Consider the following 21,187-nt stretch of genomic DNA (forward strand, 5'->3'; position numbering starts at 1 on the left):
TAATATTGTTACAAAAAACCATATCATCTTGCTGAGAAAAAAAAGCAAAAGATCCTTTTCTCTATTACGGTAGTATGTAATTTTGGTGTCTGGGTGAAGAAGTTTCTTTTCCTCCAGTCTGGAGGCAAGCAACTCGGAAGAATCCTTTGGAAGGTTCAAATCTCTAATGAGATCGCTTAGCTCTTCCTGAGTAAAGCTCTCAGGACGTGTTGAATCCCCTTCAAAATCACTGTCGTCTTCCTCAAATCTATTAGTCTGTAGTTCTTCAGATAACGTTTCGACATTATCCTCTGGTAACGTAGGTAGGCTGCTAAATATTGGAATGGGTACCTGCTCAAGCTGATGTGGAATTGGTCCTATTGCTGAATCCAGGTTAGGATATGTCCACGTATGTCAATTGTTATGATTAATGCCCTTTATATTCACAAGACAGAAATTGCAATCGTCAAAATGATTTTTTGGTTTCCTCCATACCTTTGGAACACCACATGTAGTGTGCAAAGCAAGTTTTGCACACTACATGTGGAGCCCAGGATTTATCTTGATCTCCTAAATGAACACCAAAATTGGCTTGATATGCCCTTTTTATAAAATCACAAACTGGTTTTCTACTTTCCTTTACAATGTACCACATATGTATCAAAAAATGTTCGGGTTACTCACACAACAACACTTGCTTGTAAAAGCCATGGTTTTCAGTTGTCAAAAACAGACTATCGCAACGAAACTCAAGTTCAGACTAAATTTTACAATGGAATGCAGTCGACTATTCAGGGCTTTTCATGATGAGCGTGAATTAGCCGTTTCTGACAAACTATTTAACGGATCAACCTGAAAATTTCACAGTATGCATAAATCAATATGACCTACACGCCTAAAATATTTCAGACGAAGCGGCGTTGTCGCTTCTACTATAAAGTAGCGGCTTCTTTGATTTTTGAATGGGGACACCCCGTTTATAATATAATATCATATTATGATTCATTATCACTTTGTCAACAAATTCATATACTATTTCCCTATACCTATCTATAACCGTTTAGAAGATATAAATTAATTTCGATATTTTTTTTACCAAACATGAACTTTTATAAATGCTGATAATCTTGAACTCTCTTGCACTAAAACGATCAAATTTGAAATGGAGTGGAGTGATACTATGAAGATCTCCGAGTCATATTTTCATTTGCCTCATACGGGGTCTTCAAAAAATGCGGATACTTTGATCTCATGAAAAAATGAGTGGAACTCAATTTTTTCAAATGGAACACCCTGTATATTTCAACATTTTTGAGCTCTACATCCAATTTTAGATTAACTTTGTTCATATAATACTATTTCTATTTTGAACCGTTTTCGAGAAAAACTGTTTCAAACGGAAACTGACGTGGTTTTCTTGCTCGTTTTTTTGAATTCATCACTTATTTTTGATATTCAACTTTTTTTTATACTTAGTAATATTTCTTTTTGATCCAGTTTTTTAACTGTCTCAGATCAGTCAATTCAAAATGGGTATGTACCTTAGAAAAAGTTACAATTTGTATACATTGAGGTATTGGTCTCTAACGTACAACAGTAGGTACACATTAATATTTTTTAATAGTGTGCTTTGTAAAAATAAATAAACCAATTATTTAACGTCAGACTTTCGTTGGTGGTTTTGACTGATTGTGATAGCTACCAATTATAATGGAATAATTATAATTAATAATTTATGGTGAGTGCAATAAAATTGCAAGTAGAATATGCCGAGTATTTCATGAAAGAAATCCACAACTTCCGAAGCCGAATAATAATGTGATAAATCGACTACTAAAAAACTGTAGGTTGAATGGAACCTTCCGTTCGAAAATCATTCGTAAGAAGACTAAAGTGGATGATGATGACAATGGTATAACAGTTTTGGGATACTTTCATGCATTTCCAAATGCTTCTCTGCACGAGGCTGAAAGGGAGATGGGTATACCCTACGTGACAATTTGTCGAATTCTTAATAAGCATAAATGGCATCCCTATAAGTTCTACTATGTCCAACATTTGAAAGAGACTGATTTACCTCGTAGAGTGGAATTCTTTGAATGATTACTTGTCAAGACTCAAGAGGATGAACATTTCCTTGACAATATCATATGGACAGATGAGGCCAAGTTCACAAAAAATGGAGTTTTCAATAGACACAACAGTCATTATTGGGCGCCAGAAAATCCCCATGTTGTCCGCCAAAGGGGTTTTCAAGAAAGATGGCAATTCAATGTATTTTGTGTCATAAAGAATGAGTCAATTTTTTATATCGAGTTTTATGATGATAATTTGAATGCATCAAAATATGAAGACTTACTGAGGAATAGAATTCAAATTATTTTAAATAATAGACCAGGAAGAGAACGTGTATGGTACCAAATGGATGGTGCTCCACCCCATAATTCTCATTCAGTCAGCGAAGCTTTAACCGAAATCTTCGAAGACAGATGGATTGGTAATAATGGACCTTTTTGTTGTTCTCCTAGAACACCAGATGGCAATCCATTAGATTATTTCGTGTGGGGTTTCATTAAAAATATGGTTTACTCTACTCCAATAACAACAATGGAAGATATGAAATCGAGAGTTACAACTGCTTTCAATAGTTTGACTCCAGACTTGATCAGAAGCACTACACATGACAATCTTTTGAAGAGATTACATGTTTGTTTGAGTAGAGGTGGAGATGTGTTTGAACATATTCTGAAATACACTGACGATTAAATTAAGTCATCAATTTGTGGGTTTATTATTTTCAGTTCGTGTTTCAGCGTTGATAAAACTATTGTTTGAAGAGAAGTTTCATTCGATGGTTGAGGAATATTTTAATAATTATCTTTTCATTGTATCATCTGTGACCAATTGAGGAACATCAAACGAAATCTGATTTACAAAAATTTGTGATGAACAAGAAAACCATGTCAATTTCCGTTTGATACAGTTTATCTCGAAAACGGTTCAAAATAGAAATAGTATTATCTGAACAAAGTTAATCTAAAATTGGATGTAGAGCTCAAAACTGTTGAAATATACAGGGTGTTCCATTTGAAAAAATTCAGTTCCACTCATTTTTTCATGAGATCAAAGTATCTGCATTTTTTGAAGACCCTGTATGAGGCAAATGAAAATATGACTCGGAGTGAAGATCCTCATAGTTTCACTCCACTCCATTTCAAATTTGATCGTTTTAGTGCAAGAGAGTTCAAGATTATCAGCATTTATAAAAGTTCATGTTTGGTAAAAAAATATCGAAATTAATTGATATCTTCTAAACGGTAATAGATAGGTATAGGGAAATAGTATATGAATTTGTTGACAAAGTGATAATGAATCATAATATGATATTATATACGGGGTGTTCCATTCGAAAATCAAAGAAGCCGCTACTTTATAGTAGAAGCGACAACGCCGTTTCGTCTGAAATATTTCAGGAGTGTAGGTCATATTAACTTATGCTTACTGTGGAATTTTCAGGTTGATCCGTTGAATAGTTTGCCAGAAACGGCTAATTAACGCTCATCATGAAAATCCCTGTATAGGAATTTATCAAGGCTATTTCGGAAAAAATACTATTTACTTATCGGATAATAGGTAAGAAGCAATAAGCGCTAATTTCATGTTATGGGCATTTCCAATAAGTACGCTTCAATTAGAAGTCATTAATATGCATTTGTCTTAGAAAATTCATTAAGTTTGTTTATAAACATATTGCAGTTATAGTGGTGGAATATACAGAAATGTAAGAATATTTAAGTATTTGATGAGTATGTTATATCTCGAAAACTAGAGCTGATACAAAGAAACAGTTTGTATTTTTGGAATCAGCACAGATGAATTAACCAAGATCAGTTGTTTTTTTTTTCGGCAGCAAGACAATTTTTTTTTTGGTGAGCTGTGTTATTATCTTTACATCGTACAATACCTTTTTAGAATTTTGCAGCACTTCAATACAACAAACAACGAATACTCTGTAGTATTCACTTCTGGTACAACCAGTGCTCTGAAGATTATCGCGGAATGTTTCAACTACGGAGACGAGTATCCCGGAACCTTAGCCCATTTAGAAGATAATCACACGTCTGTCCTTGGAATGAGAAATTTTGCGAAAAACATTAAGGAAATCAAAACAGAAGAGGCTTTCATGCTGATGTCCAAGAATACCGATATTTCCTGCAGTGACAGTAACGGTGCCAATAACCTTTTTGTGTACCCAGCCGAATGTAACTTCTCAGGGACAAAATTTCCCCTGGATTGGATCCACTGTGTTAAAAACGGCGCTTTGAATAAACTGGTAGAAACTAAAAGTAAAAACTGGTATGTTGTTCTCGATGCTCCTGGTTATGCGGCAACAAATCATCTAGATTTATCACTGTATAAACCAGATTTTGTGACAATATCATTTTATAAAATGTTTGGATATCCCACCGGATTAGGAGTACTGTTAGTAAGAAAATCCAGCGAAGAACTATTGAAGAAAACGTACTTTGGAGGTGGCACTGTTTCAATGGTTTTGAGTTCCCAGAATGTAATGGTTCCTCGGAGCACATTTCATGAAAGGTAAATATGAAATGTAATATGAAAATTTCATTTTATGTGAGAGATGATTTATTGATTAGTAGTGTTCTGATGGAACCAGATTGTTTGTCAGATGCATGACTTGTATGGATCCCACAATTTTTTGCTCTTAAGGTCCGATAGTCCGATGGCATATACCTATTTTCGAATGAAAGCTTATTATTGGCGTTTTGATGTTTAAAATAATCGTCATATACCTATTCAGGCCGTTTCTTTTATCATGTGGTAACATTGCTTTATTCCAAGTCGTAACAGATACGAAGACGATTACGATATTTTTATATTGGGTAACAAAATTATCCCACGATTCGTAAAAGTGCTTTTTCTGTCCTAATTATATTTTCCAGAAAAACAGAAAAATCAGGTCTTCTTATTAACCAATTACAAAACTCTAATCGCCTTTCGAGACCAGGTGGATGCAATTTTTGGATTATGTGTATTTTGCAACATTTTAAACCACTTTTTTGAGATGTCTCCAAGCACCGTATGACAAATATTCATTTCTTATTAGTCAGTGCTTGAAGAATGGCAGTAAACAAATCTAAAGCAAATGGAACTTCAAACGTTCAAGCCAGTCTCTATATACCTACACAGTAGGTTTAATGTACTGACGCCTATCACGCCTGTCGGATATAATCCAACGCCCTTCGTGGTGTTAGCCAGGGAGTAGTTGTTTTCTGATAGGAGTCAGTCCATTAAACCTACTGTGTAGGTATATAGAGACTGGCTTGAACGTTTGAAGTTCCATTTGCTTTAGATTTGTTTACTGCCAGTCTTCAAGCATAGCCCACTGACTAATAAGAAAGTTTTTCTTCCTTATTCAGAGGAATCAGGCAAATTACGGATATGCAGTTGGTTAGTACCTCGTCCACTAGATGGAGTGACATTTTGTGATGTTCGCTCCAACTTCGGAAGAGGAATGAAATACTCTGAAAGAATTCCGATTTTCAATTGTGGAATATCATTGACTTTAGGTCGATGATGGTCACTATCTTGCACTGATGAGTGGCTAATAAGTCCACGGTCTGCAAGTGGGCCCGTTCCATAATTGAAGGTCAACTCTTTCAGTTGTATTGCCAATTGCATATGCAGGACATTTTCTGTGAAGATTCCTGCCCTGACGCCTGTCGGATAGAATTCAACGCCGTTCGTGGTACTAGCTAGGGGAGTTGTTTTCTGATAGGCGTCAGTACATTAAACCTACTGTGTAGGTATATAGTAATTATAATAATAATAATAATTTATTATCATTATATTATTATATATATATATATATATATATATATATATATATATATATATATATATATATATATATATACATATGGTACGTCAATTAAATCAAATTGTTTACCCTTAGTACATATACTAAAACCAATAATGATTGAGAGTAGAAGTAAGCCCAGTCGACAGCAAATCGGGAGCGTGCTTATTAATTTTTGAGAGGGTTAAGAATGAAAGAAAAATTCTTAGTACAATTAGTTAAAATATTCATACACATTTTTTATTTATTTCATTAAAACTTTGCAATATCGTAATTTACCTAATCGTTGTAGTCATTAGGTGGGCCTTATGAAAACGGAGTAATAATCGTGGTAATTATAGTAGGTACCAAATAAATTAACAATATTAATAAAAAACACAATATATATATATATAATATATATATATATATATATATATATATATATATATATATATATAACTTTTTTTCACTATTGGGTTGCAGCAATTGATAAGTGAACTCTTTATAACTATTCTCAAGCTTTCGAGTAACTTAAACTCATCGTCAGTGGTACTAGAAAATACAAATTACAAATTTTTGATAATAGAATATAATATAAATGTAAATGTACAAATTTTCGTGTAATCTTCAACCTCAGATTCGTCACTGTTGCTACCGCTATCATCAAAGTGAATTATGATTGGTTCAATATTGTGTTCAATACGGTTGTCTACGTCCCACATTTTTTGCCCCTCTTTTAGAACATGCTGCATGCATTTCTTCCAGTCTTCTGCAGAAACAGTTCGAATAGCTTCTTGTAGGTGATGTTGCACGTCCACTAATTTAAATGTTCTGTTTTCTCGTGCCACATATCCTTTTACTTGCGCCCAGATTAATTCTATTGGGTTTAATTCGCAGTGGTATGGTGGTAACCTTAAAACTGTAATTCCACGACTTAACGCCATTTCATCCACTGCGAATTTTTTATATTTGTCTGTGTGTAATTTTGTTAGCTAAAGTAGTTCTGCCTTTAAACTATCTTTGTTATATTGGATGTTCTTATTGATTAACCATTCTTGAATTGCTGCTTTTTTCCATGATTGTTTCGGTAATGGTTCTAAATGTCGATTATGGTATGAGGCATTGTCCATGACGATGAAAGACCCAGGTTCCACAAGTTGAATGATGCCTTCAAACAATTTTTCAAACACCTCCGCATTCATCTCTTCATGATAGTCGCCTATTTTCTTAGATTTAAATATTAATTCACCATTTGGTAAAAATCCACTGTCGCTTCCTATATGCGTAAGTATCAGACGACTACCTTTTCCAGATGGCTGTTTTAACCCAACTGACAAACCTTCAATAAAGGCTTGTCGTGCACTTGTTATATTACCATCCTGCCATACTTTTTTGACCGTATGTCCTTGGTTAACCCATGTCTCGTCCATGAAGTACAATTTTTTTTGAGCTTCCGAAATTCGTCAATTTTTCTTAGATAGTTTCTTCTCCATGCTATTATTTCTTGACGTTCAATGAGAATGCTTTCCTGTCAACTTTTCCGTACGTAAATTTCATTTCGTGTACAAGTTTCCTAAAAGTTTGTTTACCCATTTTTGGTACCAATTCATGATCGCTAAGTGCCTCCAGAACTGTTTGTAGTGTGGGCAGCTCATTTCTGAAAAAGAAACTGTGAATAGTTCTGCGTATACTGGTTTTGACTTCTCCATCAACTGTGATTTTTTTTCGTCCGCTAAAACTTTGGAATATAAGTATGTTGCTGAGAAAGTGATAAGAGGCTGTTTCTATAGAACGATTTTTCCTGAAACCATGCTGGTTGTTACATAATATGTTGTTGATTTCTACATACTCCCTTATTCTGGAGGCTACAATTTTCTCATACAATTTTGAGAGCGAGCATAGTAGAGAGATCTGTCTATAGTTATCAATCACAGCACGATTTCCTTTTTTAAATAGGGGAATTACCAAAGCCTTCTTAAATTCCTTTGGGAAGTACCCTTGTATGAAAGACTGGTTCATCAAATAGGTAAGGGGATCAATTATAGCACTGATTATATCTTCAACTGTAATTATTAATATTTCATCAATGCCTGTTGACGTCTTATTTTTCATTGATCTGAGAGCGTCATATATTTCAGATTCTAATATTGGGCTGTTATCAAAGGGGTGTTTGATACTGATATTCGTACTACTGGTGCAGGGTAGGGTTAAGTTCTGTCCAAAGTTGGTGGCTATGATAGATGTAACAGTGTTTGAAAAGTACTGAGCAAATAATTCAGATGTGTTTTGCGCATTCCCAACTGAGTTTGAATCATAGTTTAAAGTAATGCCTCCCTCCCTAGCATCAAAATGCATTGGTTTCCCTAGTTCGCTATTTATTGTTTTCCATGTCTCCTTCGTTTTGTTGGCCGCATTCCCAATTTTTTTAGAAAAATAATTGATTTTATTCTGTTTGATTGTTCTTTCATGTTCTCTCAATCTTATTTTTTATGTAAGCATGCTTTGGGCATCGATTTCTTCATAAGTGGTGATCAGATGGAACATTTCTCTTAAGCATTTTCCTTCTTGAACAACATCGTTAGTTATCCATGAGTTTTTAGACTTCTTAACTTTAATTTGTTTTATTGGGCATGATACATCAAAACACCAGGACAGAGACTCTAGGAAAAAGGCAAAGCCTTTTTGTACAGACATATATAAATTTGGACACCAATTTATACCATTCAGTCTAGTTCGAAATTCATTTATATTATCTGGATTAACTATTCGCTTCATTATTAATTTACTAGGGTTGCATGCATTTACTCCCTTAGAAATATCTGTCTTGAGAATGACAATATCCGATAGATGGTCAGCAATGTTAGGTTGAATAAGCTCACATTCATAGTTAGCATCATGTAATGTAGTGACCATATAGTCAATACATGTTTTACTTGTCTGACCATTAATGTCAGTAAATATCCTTGTTGGACCGAACATATTGTTCTTTAGTTGAAATGAAACAGAAAGGTCTGTCAGTAATTTAGTATTGGTTGCATTCGCTAGGCAGTCAATGTTGAAGTCCCCGCAAAGAATAATGTTATGTGATTTTTTCTCTGCAATTTTCAGTGTCTGCAACAAACAATCCAAAAACAAATCTACATCACTATTTGGAGGTCGATAAGCAGTTATGATAACAATTTTAACACTATTGACCTTACAGCAGATACCGCATATTTCTATTTGGCACTCAATGGATAGTTGTTTTATTGCGACAATTTCCCTGAATTCAATGTCTTGTTTTGCTAAAATACAAGCTCCACCACGAATATGATTACTTCTACAAAAAGATGCTGCAATTATACAGGGTGTTCCTTAAACACATGCTAATATTTAAGGAGGTAATTCTTAGACCCATTTTAAGGAAAAAACGTCCTATGGACGTATGTCCTAAACGCCTTAACTTTTGAGATACAGGGTGGCAAAGTTTTCAAAAATAATCAGTTTTTTAATAATAACTGAGATAATTTTGTAGACATCTTTGGCATATTTGGTACATATGTTCCATGCCTCAAGGCGCATTTTCTGATGTACAATTTTCTTAATTTTCTCTGCCAGTGGCGTACGTACGAGTTTTGAAATGTATATTTTTGGCGAAAAAAATACTACGCCACTGCTTTATCTTGAATTAAAAATTATTTTTAAAATCTCCATATATTTTTGAACACATTTGATATGCTGGGTTTTCTTTGTCCGACGCATGGTTTTCGCTCAAAAAATTAAAAATCGCTTTACTTAAGGATAAATTCCTTAAAAATCTGATGCGGTATCGTGCATCGACTGAAAGCAAACTAAGAGATCAGATTTGTTGCAAAATAATTGAGGATCTACAAGGTATATGTTTGTTGTCAGATGCACTGTTCTCAATTAAAATTACGTCATAACGCAGCACCGCTTAATAATTTTTGAAAACATACATTTAGTTATCCTGGAAAAAATGACGTGTAGCAGAATTTATTTACTGCACCTCTTGGAAATATGGAGTGTGTCGATATGTGATTTCTTTTAAAGATTAAAAGCAGAAAAAACAGCGTACCCACCATAGCAATAAAAAACGAATTCTCTGTATGTACAAACGTCAGTAGCTAATATTGATGTTGGTTTAAAGTAAGGTGTTGGTGTTAAAAACTGTAACAGCGCGTTTTGATTGGTTTTGAAGTGTTATTGAAGTTATTTTGGTAGTCCGCTGTTTTTCTGAATATCAGTAAATATGGTAAATTATACGAATGCGGAAATGGCGCAAATGCATTACGTATATGGCCTTGCCGATGGTAATGCAACAGAAGCCAGGCGCATTTATCAGGGAAGATATCCTAATCGTGCCTTACCAGATAGCCGAACCTTTTCAAATATTCATCGTCGACTTGGGGAAACTGGTAGTTTCAAGAAAGGGACTCCGGAAGGTAGACCTCGTGTAGTAAGAACTCCTGAAATTGAGGAAGCGGTGCTGCAAGAAATTGAGGAACATCCTGAGACGAGTACGAGGAAGATCGCTAGAACTCTGGATATTTGTCATCAAATTGTTTGGCGTATTTTGGTTGATTTTTTGTTATACCCATACCATATTTCAAGAGTGCAGGCATTACTCCCCAGAGATTTTCCACAGCGTGTGCATTTCAGTCAGTGGTATCTACAAAGTATTGCACTAAATCCGCAGTTTGAGACACAAATTTTGTTCACAGACGAAGCAAATTTTTCTCGGAATGCCATTCAAAATTTCCATAACAATCATGTGTGGGTTGAAGAAAATCCCCATGCAATAACCGAAACCCATTTCTAACACCAATTTTCGGTTAATGTATGGGCAAGAATTATAGGTGATCATCTAATAGGCCCATTTTTTCTACCAGGACGCCTTGATGGTCGTTCTTATTTACACTTTCTCGAAGAAGACTTACCTGGGTTATTGGAAGATGTGCCACTTGCGTTAAGGAATTGAATATGGTACATGACGGTGGAGCCCCTGCTCATTTCAGTGTAATTGTCCGAAACCATTCAAATATAGTTTATCCTAATAGTTGGATAATTCGCGGAGGACCTCAGCAATGGCCAGCAAAATCCCCCGATCTCAACAGTTTAGATTTTTTTTATGGGATCACCTTAAAACTCTTGTGTATAAAACTCCCGTTAATACTTTAGAAGATTTATGAGAGTGAATAGTTGCCTCGTGTGAAACTATACGAAATACGCCGGGAATATTTGAACGGGTGCGTAATTCCATGCGTAGAAGGGCGGAAGCATGAATAGTAAGTGCAGGTGGCCACTTCCAACAATTTTTATAATCAGTTTTGGTATTAATACTAATTAACAAATTTGTGCTATTCGTTTAGACTTACTGTCACAAAATAAAATAAAACTCGTTTTTGTGAAAAATTAATTTTTTTGCAGATTATGTTTTCAAATATTATTAGGGAATTGGTAATGCGTTATGAAGCAATTTTCAGATTCTCATTCATTTTAGAATTGATCTAATTTCTTAATTTGCTTTCTGTCGATTTTTATTTTTTTGAGTGAAAATCATGCGTCGGACAAAGAAATACCAGGAGATCAAATTTTCTCAAAAATAAATGAGGATTTCAAAAATGATTTTATTTTGAAAAGAAAGCATTGGCGTAGTACTTTTTTCCCAAAAATATTCAATGCGAAACCCGTAGGGATGCCACTGTTTGAAAAAATACAAATTTGTGTACATCAGAAAATGCGCCTTGAGGCATGGAACATATGTACCAAATATGCCAAAGATGTCTACAAAATTATCTCAGTTATTATTGAAAAACTGATTATTTTTGAAAATATATTGAAATTTGAAATAGGAAGTTTTTTTCTCAAAATGGGTCTAAGAATTACCTCCTTAAATATTAGCATGTGTTTAAGGAACACCCTGTATAATCATTGAAATATACATTATTGAAACAATCATGACTGATCCAATGTTCAAATAAGCTTGCTATGTCAATATTATGAGTTTTTACAAAACATTCTATCGAGTTCAAATTATTCAAAAATCCCTGAACATTAACGTGGCATATTTGAGTAGAAAATAGATATTTTGTACTACTAGTCTCATTGTCAATAAAGCTATCGTGGATAGATTTATTGAATTCTGGATTGATATTCATAAGATTCAGGTTTTTGTCAGGGGTTCTCTGTGATTCACTAAAAAAGATTCATTGATATCCTGGGACCTATCGTCAATCCAGGCTGCTTGAACGATGTTATTAGTATCAGGTTCGTTGTCAAGCATTACAGTTTTTAAAGCTGGCTGGCTTGAACGTTTGAAGTTCCATTCGATTTAGATTTTTTATTCATTTCGGAGGAAATTTGACGTGCAGATTTCCCCGGGTTCATGTTCATCTGCAAATTATTAATTTTCATCGAAAAGAACACAATGTCTAACTAAATCAAAGTCTATTATGATAAGAATTAATTCTTTCAATATCTTCAATTTTTCAAAAATGAATAACTAATGATACATCATTGAAGAGGTGAAAATCTGGTTATATTATATATATAAAAAATATATATAAAAAAACTATCATCTATGCACAATCAATTTGCACCTCTCCCAACATTAAATACAATTACATTTTTTTTTTGTTTTCCTTGTACAGAGATATGCACTACAAGCATTTATGCTTAGGTAACCTCTGTACAGGATTATATTATATTATATTACTATATTATCTGTAACAATCTGTAAAAAATGACAATTATGGAATGGATGAATAAAGTTTGATTTGATTTGATTTGATTTGATTCAAAACAGAAAGCATCCAATGTAGCTCCCATAAGAAAAAATAAAGTTGATGATGGCGGCCGGAAAATAAAACATCGGATAGCAAATCTGAAAACACCATTATGTAGCAGGGAAAAATAAAGCCAGAAAAAATAAAAGCATTTTCCAAATTTTTTTTTTCCGGATATACCTACTCAGAATTTCGGAACACTCAACGGCATATTGTTAGTCGGCTAAATGTGCAACTTTGCCCCGATTCAACCATCTTCGTACCTCTCATAGTTTCCGAAATCCCAATGATGAGGATCGAATTTCAAACACCCTGTATAATATTATACTAATTCACTATTTTTTTTTTCATTCAAATCTGGCCAGCCTACACATTCTAAATTTAATATAGGGCCCTCTGCAAAATTGAGTTTGACACTTCTATTGTAATCCCTTTCAAGGTTAGAGTTTTGATAGTAATAATGTTATACTATGTGTGGCGGGCTTATAACTTCCTCGTGAATTGAAATAGTAGTCAAGAGTAACATCTGTCGATGTTCTGTTTCGACTGACTAGACGTGTTTTCGTTTTCTCAGTTTTTCAATGCGATGTTAGTCAATTAACTTCAAACATTCAGAAAACTCATAAAACAGGGTCGATCCCTGATGGTTTACTGAGATTTTTAAATTCTGTTTCGGCTATGGGACTCGATAAAGGTTTTTCACGAAATTCTGGAGCTATTTCATCTATTAATTACTTCAATAATCTAGTTGATCAAATGAGGAAATAAAGTATCTACCATAACAACTCTACGTGAGTTTCATTTATGTTCCTGGAAATACGTATCTTCGATGAAGATTTTTCCATGTTGCAGATTTGAAGATGGTACATTATCGTTTCTGTCCATATTATCGATAAAACATGGATTCGACACAATAAGGCGACTGAAGTTGAACTTCGATATAATATCAAAACATACCTTCTCATTAGCTCGATATGTATACAGAAATTTGATATCTTTACACCACTCCAATGGCAAACCCGTTAGTATTCTATATCACGACACAACATTTGAGGATCCAAACTTTCAAGGTGGCAAAGTCAACTTTACTTTACTGAGACCAAATGGAGAACATGTCGGATATTCAGAGGTAAGATCTACAGGCTGATTCACGGTGGATGGCACATTAGACGTTTCTGGTGAACCAGACAACGGATCACTTTAAAAATTTAATGGAGGACATATTCGGACATTCTCTAGCCAACTAAAATATTTTCGACAATGCGGTGTTGCCGCTTCTATTAGAAAGCAGTAGCAACTTTGATTTTTCAAATAGAACACTCTGTATATAATATTATTTTTGAGATCTCCAACAATTGCCCGACAACTTTTCTTGATATTTTCCTATACCTATCTGTTACCGTTTTCGAAATAAAAATTAATTTCAATTTTTTCTTCGAAAATCATGACTTCTAAAAATGCCGATATCTTTTAGTTAAGAAGTACTATGATATCGAAATTTGGTTTGGAGTTAGGTGATACTTGGACACTTCCCACACGTCAGCCTAATCTCCGTTACTTCAATACAGGGTGGTAAAAAAATACAGTTTTTTCGTTTGCTTGAAAAAGTTGCTGAAATTTGATTATTTTAAATGGAACAACCTGTATATTATTGAAAATTCGGAAAGCTGCTGAAATTTGCTTTCTTTATATGTATATCATACCTATACCTAACTAGTCAAGTTTCGGACTTATGAACATTTATTTGTGAAAATGTCCCTTCAGAATAGTATTTCCATTCGGTATTTGGTAAGCAGGCCATGATTACTATTTGACAGTAGCGTTGTGACATTCTCCTAATAATATCGACATTTTCGTCACTTCAGAAGTTGCAAATACCTTCAAAACGATGGAACAAAACTATTCAAACGAAGTTCTTATGAATTTGTTTATTATTTTTGGACAGTGTGACAAAATTATCAGCAGAACATGTAGAAAGTTCAATGAAATGTATCCGAATCTACCGCCAATGAACCTCAAGAAATTTATACGAATTCAGAACAATTTCAATATGTTTGGATAAACTTTAAAAAAGCACCAAGAAACTTGAAATTGGAAATATTGATATGAATAATTATAAAAAAGTAAAACAATCATGTGGAATATTTCAAAATATGTTCGAATCGCTGGCCGTTCACTTCCAAGCACTTTAAAATGCGGGTGTTGACTGCTTTCGTGGTGGCAGATCTGATTTCATTGGAATCCAAATCTTCAAATGTTTGGGCAATTCTTTCTAACAATTCATCTCTCGAACGCACGGGTATTTTGTAAACTTTTTCTTTAAACATTCCCCACAAATAAAAATCTAATGGATTAAGATCGGGTGATCTCGCTGGCCAATTCCATGGTCCCAAGCGCCTCATCCACCGATCGTCAAATAGTCTATCCAGTTCTGCGCTCACTTCTCTTGTGCAAAGTTGGTACTAACAGTTTCGATAATCTTCGAGTGGCAGATTATCCACGAAACTGTCTACAGTATTCTCCAAAATATTCAGGTAGCTTCTGGATGTTAATGACTCCTCGTATATCACGTACCTCAATTTGTTGTCCATCAACATGCAGAAGACATTAAAACTAAATTTTTCTTGAAATCCGGCTTCTTTTGTGACGTGAGGATTTTCACTGGACCAATAATGACGATTTTTTCTATTGAAAATCCCTTCTCTCGAAAATTTCGATTCATCAGTCCAAATAATTTTATTTAAAAAAAGTGGATCTTCTTGAATGCGTGTCAACAACATTTCACTCTCATTTCACTCATTTCTACTCTCTGTTGAGGATCTTGAGGCTTCATTGCTTGAATTTTGGTGAACTTATAATCATGCATTTTATGTCTTCGCAAGATTCTTTGAACCGATGAATATTTCATACCCAAATCTTCTTCAGCACTTCTTATCGATGACTCGGGAAATGCGTGAAAATATGCTAAGACATTAATCTGGTTGTCTTCGAAAGTTACGGGTCGAGGCAAGTTTCTTGGTGCTTTTAAAGTTGATCCAAATGCATTGAAATTGTTCTGAATTCGTATAAATTTCTTGAGGTTCATTGGCGGTAGATTCGGATACATTTCATTGAACTTTCTACATGTTCTGCTGATAATTTTGTCACACTGTCCAAAAATAATAAACAAATTCATAAGAACTTCGTTTGAATAGTTTTGTTCCATCGTTTTGAAGGTATTTGCAACTTCTGAAGCAAATTTCAGCAGCTTTCCGAATTTTCAATAATATACAGGTTGTTTCATTTAAAATAATCAAATTTCAGCAACTTTTTCAAGCAAACGAAAAAACTGTATTTTTTTACCACCCTGTATTGAAGTAACGGAGATTAGGCTGACGTGTGGGAAGTGTCCAAGTATCACCTAACTCCAAACCAAATTTCGATATCATAGTACTTCTTAACTAAAAGATATCGGCATTTTTAGAAGTCATGATTTTCGAAGAAAAAAATTGAAATTAATTTTTATTTCGAAAACGGTATTAGATAGGTATAGGGAAATATCAAGAAAAGTTGTCGGGCAATTGTTGGAGATTCCAAAAATAATATTATATACAGAGTGTTTCATTTGAAAAATCAAAGTTGCTACTGCTTTCTAATAGAAGCGGCAACACCGCATTGTCGAAAATATTTTAGTTGGCTAGAGAATGTCCGAATATGTCCTTCATTAAATTTTCAAAGTGATTCGTTGTCTGGTTCACCAGAAACGTCTAATGTGCCATCCACCGTGAATCAGCCTGTATATTGGTGTTTTCAACTGTATATTTTACTAGTGAAGACGAGTAGTCTAAAGATATGAAATATATATGATGTCAGAAATAATAATGAAAAAAATATGAAAAATTATTATATTCCACAATCCACTCTGATCAACTGCATTCTTTAATTATCTTAATGTAATCAGAAACTTTCTTGGATACAAAGTTGGCCCAACTCGTATCTAAGCAAAAATCAACAAGCAAAATACATACATTTTCGAAAAATAGTTACAATGCAATATACATTTTAGGAAAACAAATAAATATGTTGATTATTGACATTTCATAAAAAAAGTTCAACAATGATGATTGACCTATTTGAAAAGAGTCATAATGACTGTGTTGCTGTTCACACCTGTTCACACAAAAACCTCTAAACAATAAAGTTCCACGGGGAATGAAATAGTATCCCAGAAACTCCAAATACGATAGGCTGCCTTTTATGTTTCGGGATTTGGCAACCCTAGTGTTGCAATCTGGCAAGTACAACTTGCTCTATCAGCTCTATCATAAAGTTGGACATTTCTGAGTTTATACGTACACAAAACGTTTTGACATATGCGCGCTATTTCTGTTGTTTACAGTAACTTAAAAGATTCATCTCGGCCCAAAAATGGAATTAAATCGTGAACAATTTCGGGCGTTTATTTTTTACAACTTTCGACGTGGATTAACTCAGAAACAGTGCATGGATGAACTTGATTCAATTTTTGGCGATGAAGCTCCATCAATGACCAGTGTTTATCGATGGTATGGGTAATTCAATCGTGGTCGTAGTATTGGCGTGAAGTTATCCACAGATTTCTGGCCACACATACTGACGTAGAGGAAAATAAAAATCTGTGGTTGGGATACGAAATGCTTAGCATCCGTACTAATATCTGTGGCTGGAAATAACCATTCACTATAGGTTGAACGTGAAATTATTAGGACTATTTGGTGTTAAACTTTTTTATAGAATCTTGAGTAGATTGACGCGTTGATAATCGTTTTCTCATCAACAATACAAATTTAGGGAAAAATAAAATTGGAAATATTAGACTTACTTTCCAATACCCCATATAAAAATGATATCCGATGATGTGCGTTCATCAAAATCACACAACTTCCATAGTTTCTTGAGTAGATTAACTTGGTGATGACAGTTTTCTTGTCATCTAAACAGATTTCAAAAAAGAAATTGTTGAAACAATCAGAATAATTTTTTGAGATTCCTTGTATTCATGAAAATCACACAACTCCTATAGAATCTTGGGTATATCAATATAGTGAAAACCATTTTCTTGTCACCCATACAGATTTCGAGAGAAAAATTGTTGCAACAATCAGACTCACTTTTTAAAACACCTTGTAGAATTGGAACCAGAAGATGTGCGTTCATGAAAATTACACAACTGTTATAGAATCTTGGGTAGATCAATATAGTGCAAACCGTTTTCTTGTCACCCATACAGATTTTGAGAAAAATTTTTTTTGCAATAATCAGACTCACTTTTTGAACACCTTGTAGAATTGGAAATAGAAGATGTGCGTTCATGAAAATCACACAACTCTCATAGAATCTTGGGTAGATCGATATAGTGAGAACTGTTTTCTTGTCACCCATACAGATTTCGATAAAAAAATTGTTGCAATAAATAGACTCATTTTTTGAGATTTCTTGTAGAATTGGAACCAGAAGATGTGCGTTCATGAAAATTACAAAACTGTTATAGAATTTTGGGTAGATTGATATAGTGGAAACCGTTTCCTTGTCACCCATACAGATTTCGAGAGAAAAATTGTTGCAACAATCAGACTAACTTTTTAAAACACCTTGTAGAATTGGAACCAGAAGATGTGCGTTCATGAAAATTACAAAACTGTTATAGAATCTTGGGTAGATCAATATAGTGCAAACCGTTTTCTTGTCACCCATACAGATTTTGAGAAAAAAATTTTGGCAATAATCAGACTCACTTTTTAAAACACCTTGTAAAATTGGAACCAGAAGATGTGCGTTTATGAAAATTACACAACTGTTATAGAATCTTGGGTAGATTGATATAGTGAAAACCGTTTCCTTGTCACCCATACAGATTTCGAGAGAAAAATTGTTGCAACAATCAGACTCACTTTTTAAGACACCTTGTAGAATTGGAACTAGAAGATGTGCGTTCATGAAAATTACACAACTGTTATAGAATTTCGGGTAGATTGATATAGTTAAAACCGTTTTCTTGTCACCCATGCAGATTTACAGACTCAAAATATGAGTCTGATGCAACAATTTATCTCTCGAAATCTGTATGGGTGACAAGAAAACGGTTTTCACTATATTGATCTACCCAAGATTCTATAACAGTTATGTAATTTTCATGAACGCACATCTTCTGGTTCCAATTCTACAAGAAATCTCAAAAAATGAGTCTGTTTGTTGCAACAATTTTTTTATCGAAATCTGTATGGGTGACAAGAAAACAGTTCTCACTATATCGATCTACCCAAGATTCTATGAGAGTTTTGTGATTTTCATGAACGCACATCTTCTATTTCCAATTCTACAAGGTGTTTTAAAAAGTGAGTCTGATTATTGCAAAAATTTTTTTCTCAAAATCTGTATGGGTGACAAGAAAACGGTTTGCACTATATTGATCTACCCAAGATTCTATAACAGTTGTGTAATTTTCATGAACGCACATCTTCTGGTTCCAATTCTACAAGGTGTTTTAAAAAGTGAGTCTGATTGTTGCAACAATTTTTCTCTCGAAATCTGTATGGGTGATAAGGAAACGGTTTTCACTATATCAATCTACCCAAGATTCTATAACAGTTGTGTAATTTTCATAAACGCACATCTTCTGGTTCCAATTCTACAAGGTGTTTTAAAAAGTGAGTCTGATTATTGCAAAAAAATGTTTCTCAAAATCTGTATGGGTGACAAGAAAACGGTTTGCACTATATTGATCTACCCAAGATTCTATAACGGTTGTGTAATTTTCATGAATGCACATCTTCTGGTTCCAATTCTACAAGGTGTTTTAAAAAGTGAGTCTGATTATTGCAAAAATTTTTTTCTCAAAACCTGTATGGGTGACAAGAAAACGGTTTGCACTATATTGATCTACCCAAGATTCTATAAGAGTTGTTTGATTTTCATGAACGCACATCTTCTGGTTCATTCTACAAGGTGTTTTAAAAAGTGAGTCTGATTGTTGCAACAATTTTTTTCTCGAAAACTGTATGGGTGACAAGAAAACAGTTTTCATTTTATCGATCTACCCAAGATTCTATAAGAGTTGTGTGATTTTCATGAATACAAGGAATCTCAAAAATGAGTCTGATTGTTTCAACAATTTCTTTTTCGAAATCTGTTTAGATGACAAGAAAACTGTCATCACCAAGTTAATATTCTCAAGTGCGTCTATCAAAATCACACAAGTGATTTTGATAGACGCACATAATCTGATATCATTTCTTGGAAAGTAAGTCTAATATTTACAATTTTATTATTCCCTAAATCTGTATTGTTGATGAGAAAACGATTATCGACGCGTCAATCTAGTCAAGATTCTATAAAAAGTTAAACACCAAATAGTCTCAATAATTTCACGTTCAACCTATAGTGAATAGGTATTTCCAGCCACAGATATTAGTACGGGTGCTAATAATTTCGTATCTCAACCACAGATTTTTATTTTCCTCTACGTCAGCATGTGTGGCCAGAAATCTGTGGATAACTTCACGCCAATAATCGTAGTTCACTCCAAGACAAATTTCGAGAAGGTCGTCCAAAACTAGTTATCGTTCCGAAAACCATTGATGCTGTGCGCAAGATCGTCATGTTACCTATCGTAAGATTGAGACAACCTTAGGCATCAGTGGGACCAGCATACATTCAATATTGCATAAACATTTGACTGTCAAAAAAATTTGTTCGCGTTGGATCCCATTAAATGTGTCAATCGCTCAAAAAAAAATTTCGTGTCGATTAGTCCAAGGGAATGCTCAAAACATACGATCGCGGTGCTTCGAAACACGTCTATGACATCGTGACAGGTAATGAATCGTGGATTTACGCGTATGAGCCCTGTTCACTCCTCGTTCCTTCTTAGTTTAGTTAAATTTTTTCTTCCCTTTCAGGTTAAGCATTCAATTATTATATATTTTATGTTACTTATTCTCAAAAACCATTGCTCGGTCATTCAACAGAAATATTTGAGATTCTCTATCAAACTATTTGTCCCTCACTTTTTTGCTCCCGCTGTATCATAATTTCTGGCCAGCCGCCAGATGGTATGTCAGTTCTCACCGAGAAGCTCGCGCTGGCTATACCAACTCCAAGTCGTATCGCAATCTCGAAAAACCCGAGAAACGTGACCCGGAAAAGTGCATTTCTTTTCGATACGTCCATACCCAGAATACAGTCCATTTTGCATTACGTGTGAAAGAGCGGTGGAAACCACCGAAGCCAGAGAAGTCCAGGATTCCAGGTGAGTTGACTTTACTTTCTTCGGCTGACGGAGCCCTAACTCTCTCAAACATCAACAAGCCCGAAAGTAAATAGCAGTTGACTGTATGGGTGATTCAAGAAGAGCCAAATCCAACAAAAGTTGTTCGCGAATGAAGCACTTTCACCTGTTTTTTCGGAAAAACTGGACATGTCGCAACCGTACCACTAGAACAACGCAGAACAGTCAATTCTGAGTGGTACACAACCATTTGTTTGCCAATTGTCTTCTGAGAAATCAGGAAAATCAGCCGCCAAAGACGGATCACTCTTCACC

At 34.4% G+C, this 21,187-nt stretch overlaps 1 protein-coding gene across 2 annotated transcripts in view; it reads left to right on the plus strand.

Moving 5' to 3' along the window:
* The window catches only part of mal (molybdenum cofactor sulfurase), an 83,300-nt gene that overhangs the window by 20,304 nt on the left and 41,809 nt on the right, over positions 1 to 21,187 (plus strand). The window contains exons 3-4 of one of the 2 annotated variants that reach the window (XM_074179381.1): positions 3,952 to 4,578; positions 13,480 to 13,756. In XM_074179381.1, coding sequence (XP_074035482.1) covers positions 3,952 to 4,578; positions 13,480 to 13,756 — 904 coding nt within the window. The remainder of the gene's footprint in view (positions 1 to 3,951; positions 4,579 to 13,479; positions 13,757 to 21,187) is intronic. The other variant, XM_074179384.1, reaches the window with a different exon arrangement.

The sequence above is a fragment of the Leptinotarsa decemlineata genome, unplaced genomic scaffold (assembly GCF_025532065.1).
Source record: "Leptinotarsa decemlineata unplaced genomic scaffold, Ldec_3_MD MMD2_P_RNA_scaffold_14, whole genome shotgun sequence".
NCBI classification, from domain to species: domain Eukaryota; kingdom Metazoa; phylum Arthropoda; class Insecta; order Coleoptera; family Chrysomelidae; genus Leptinotarsa; species Leptinotarsa decemlineata.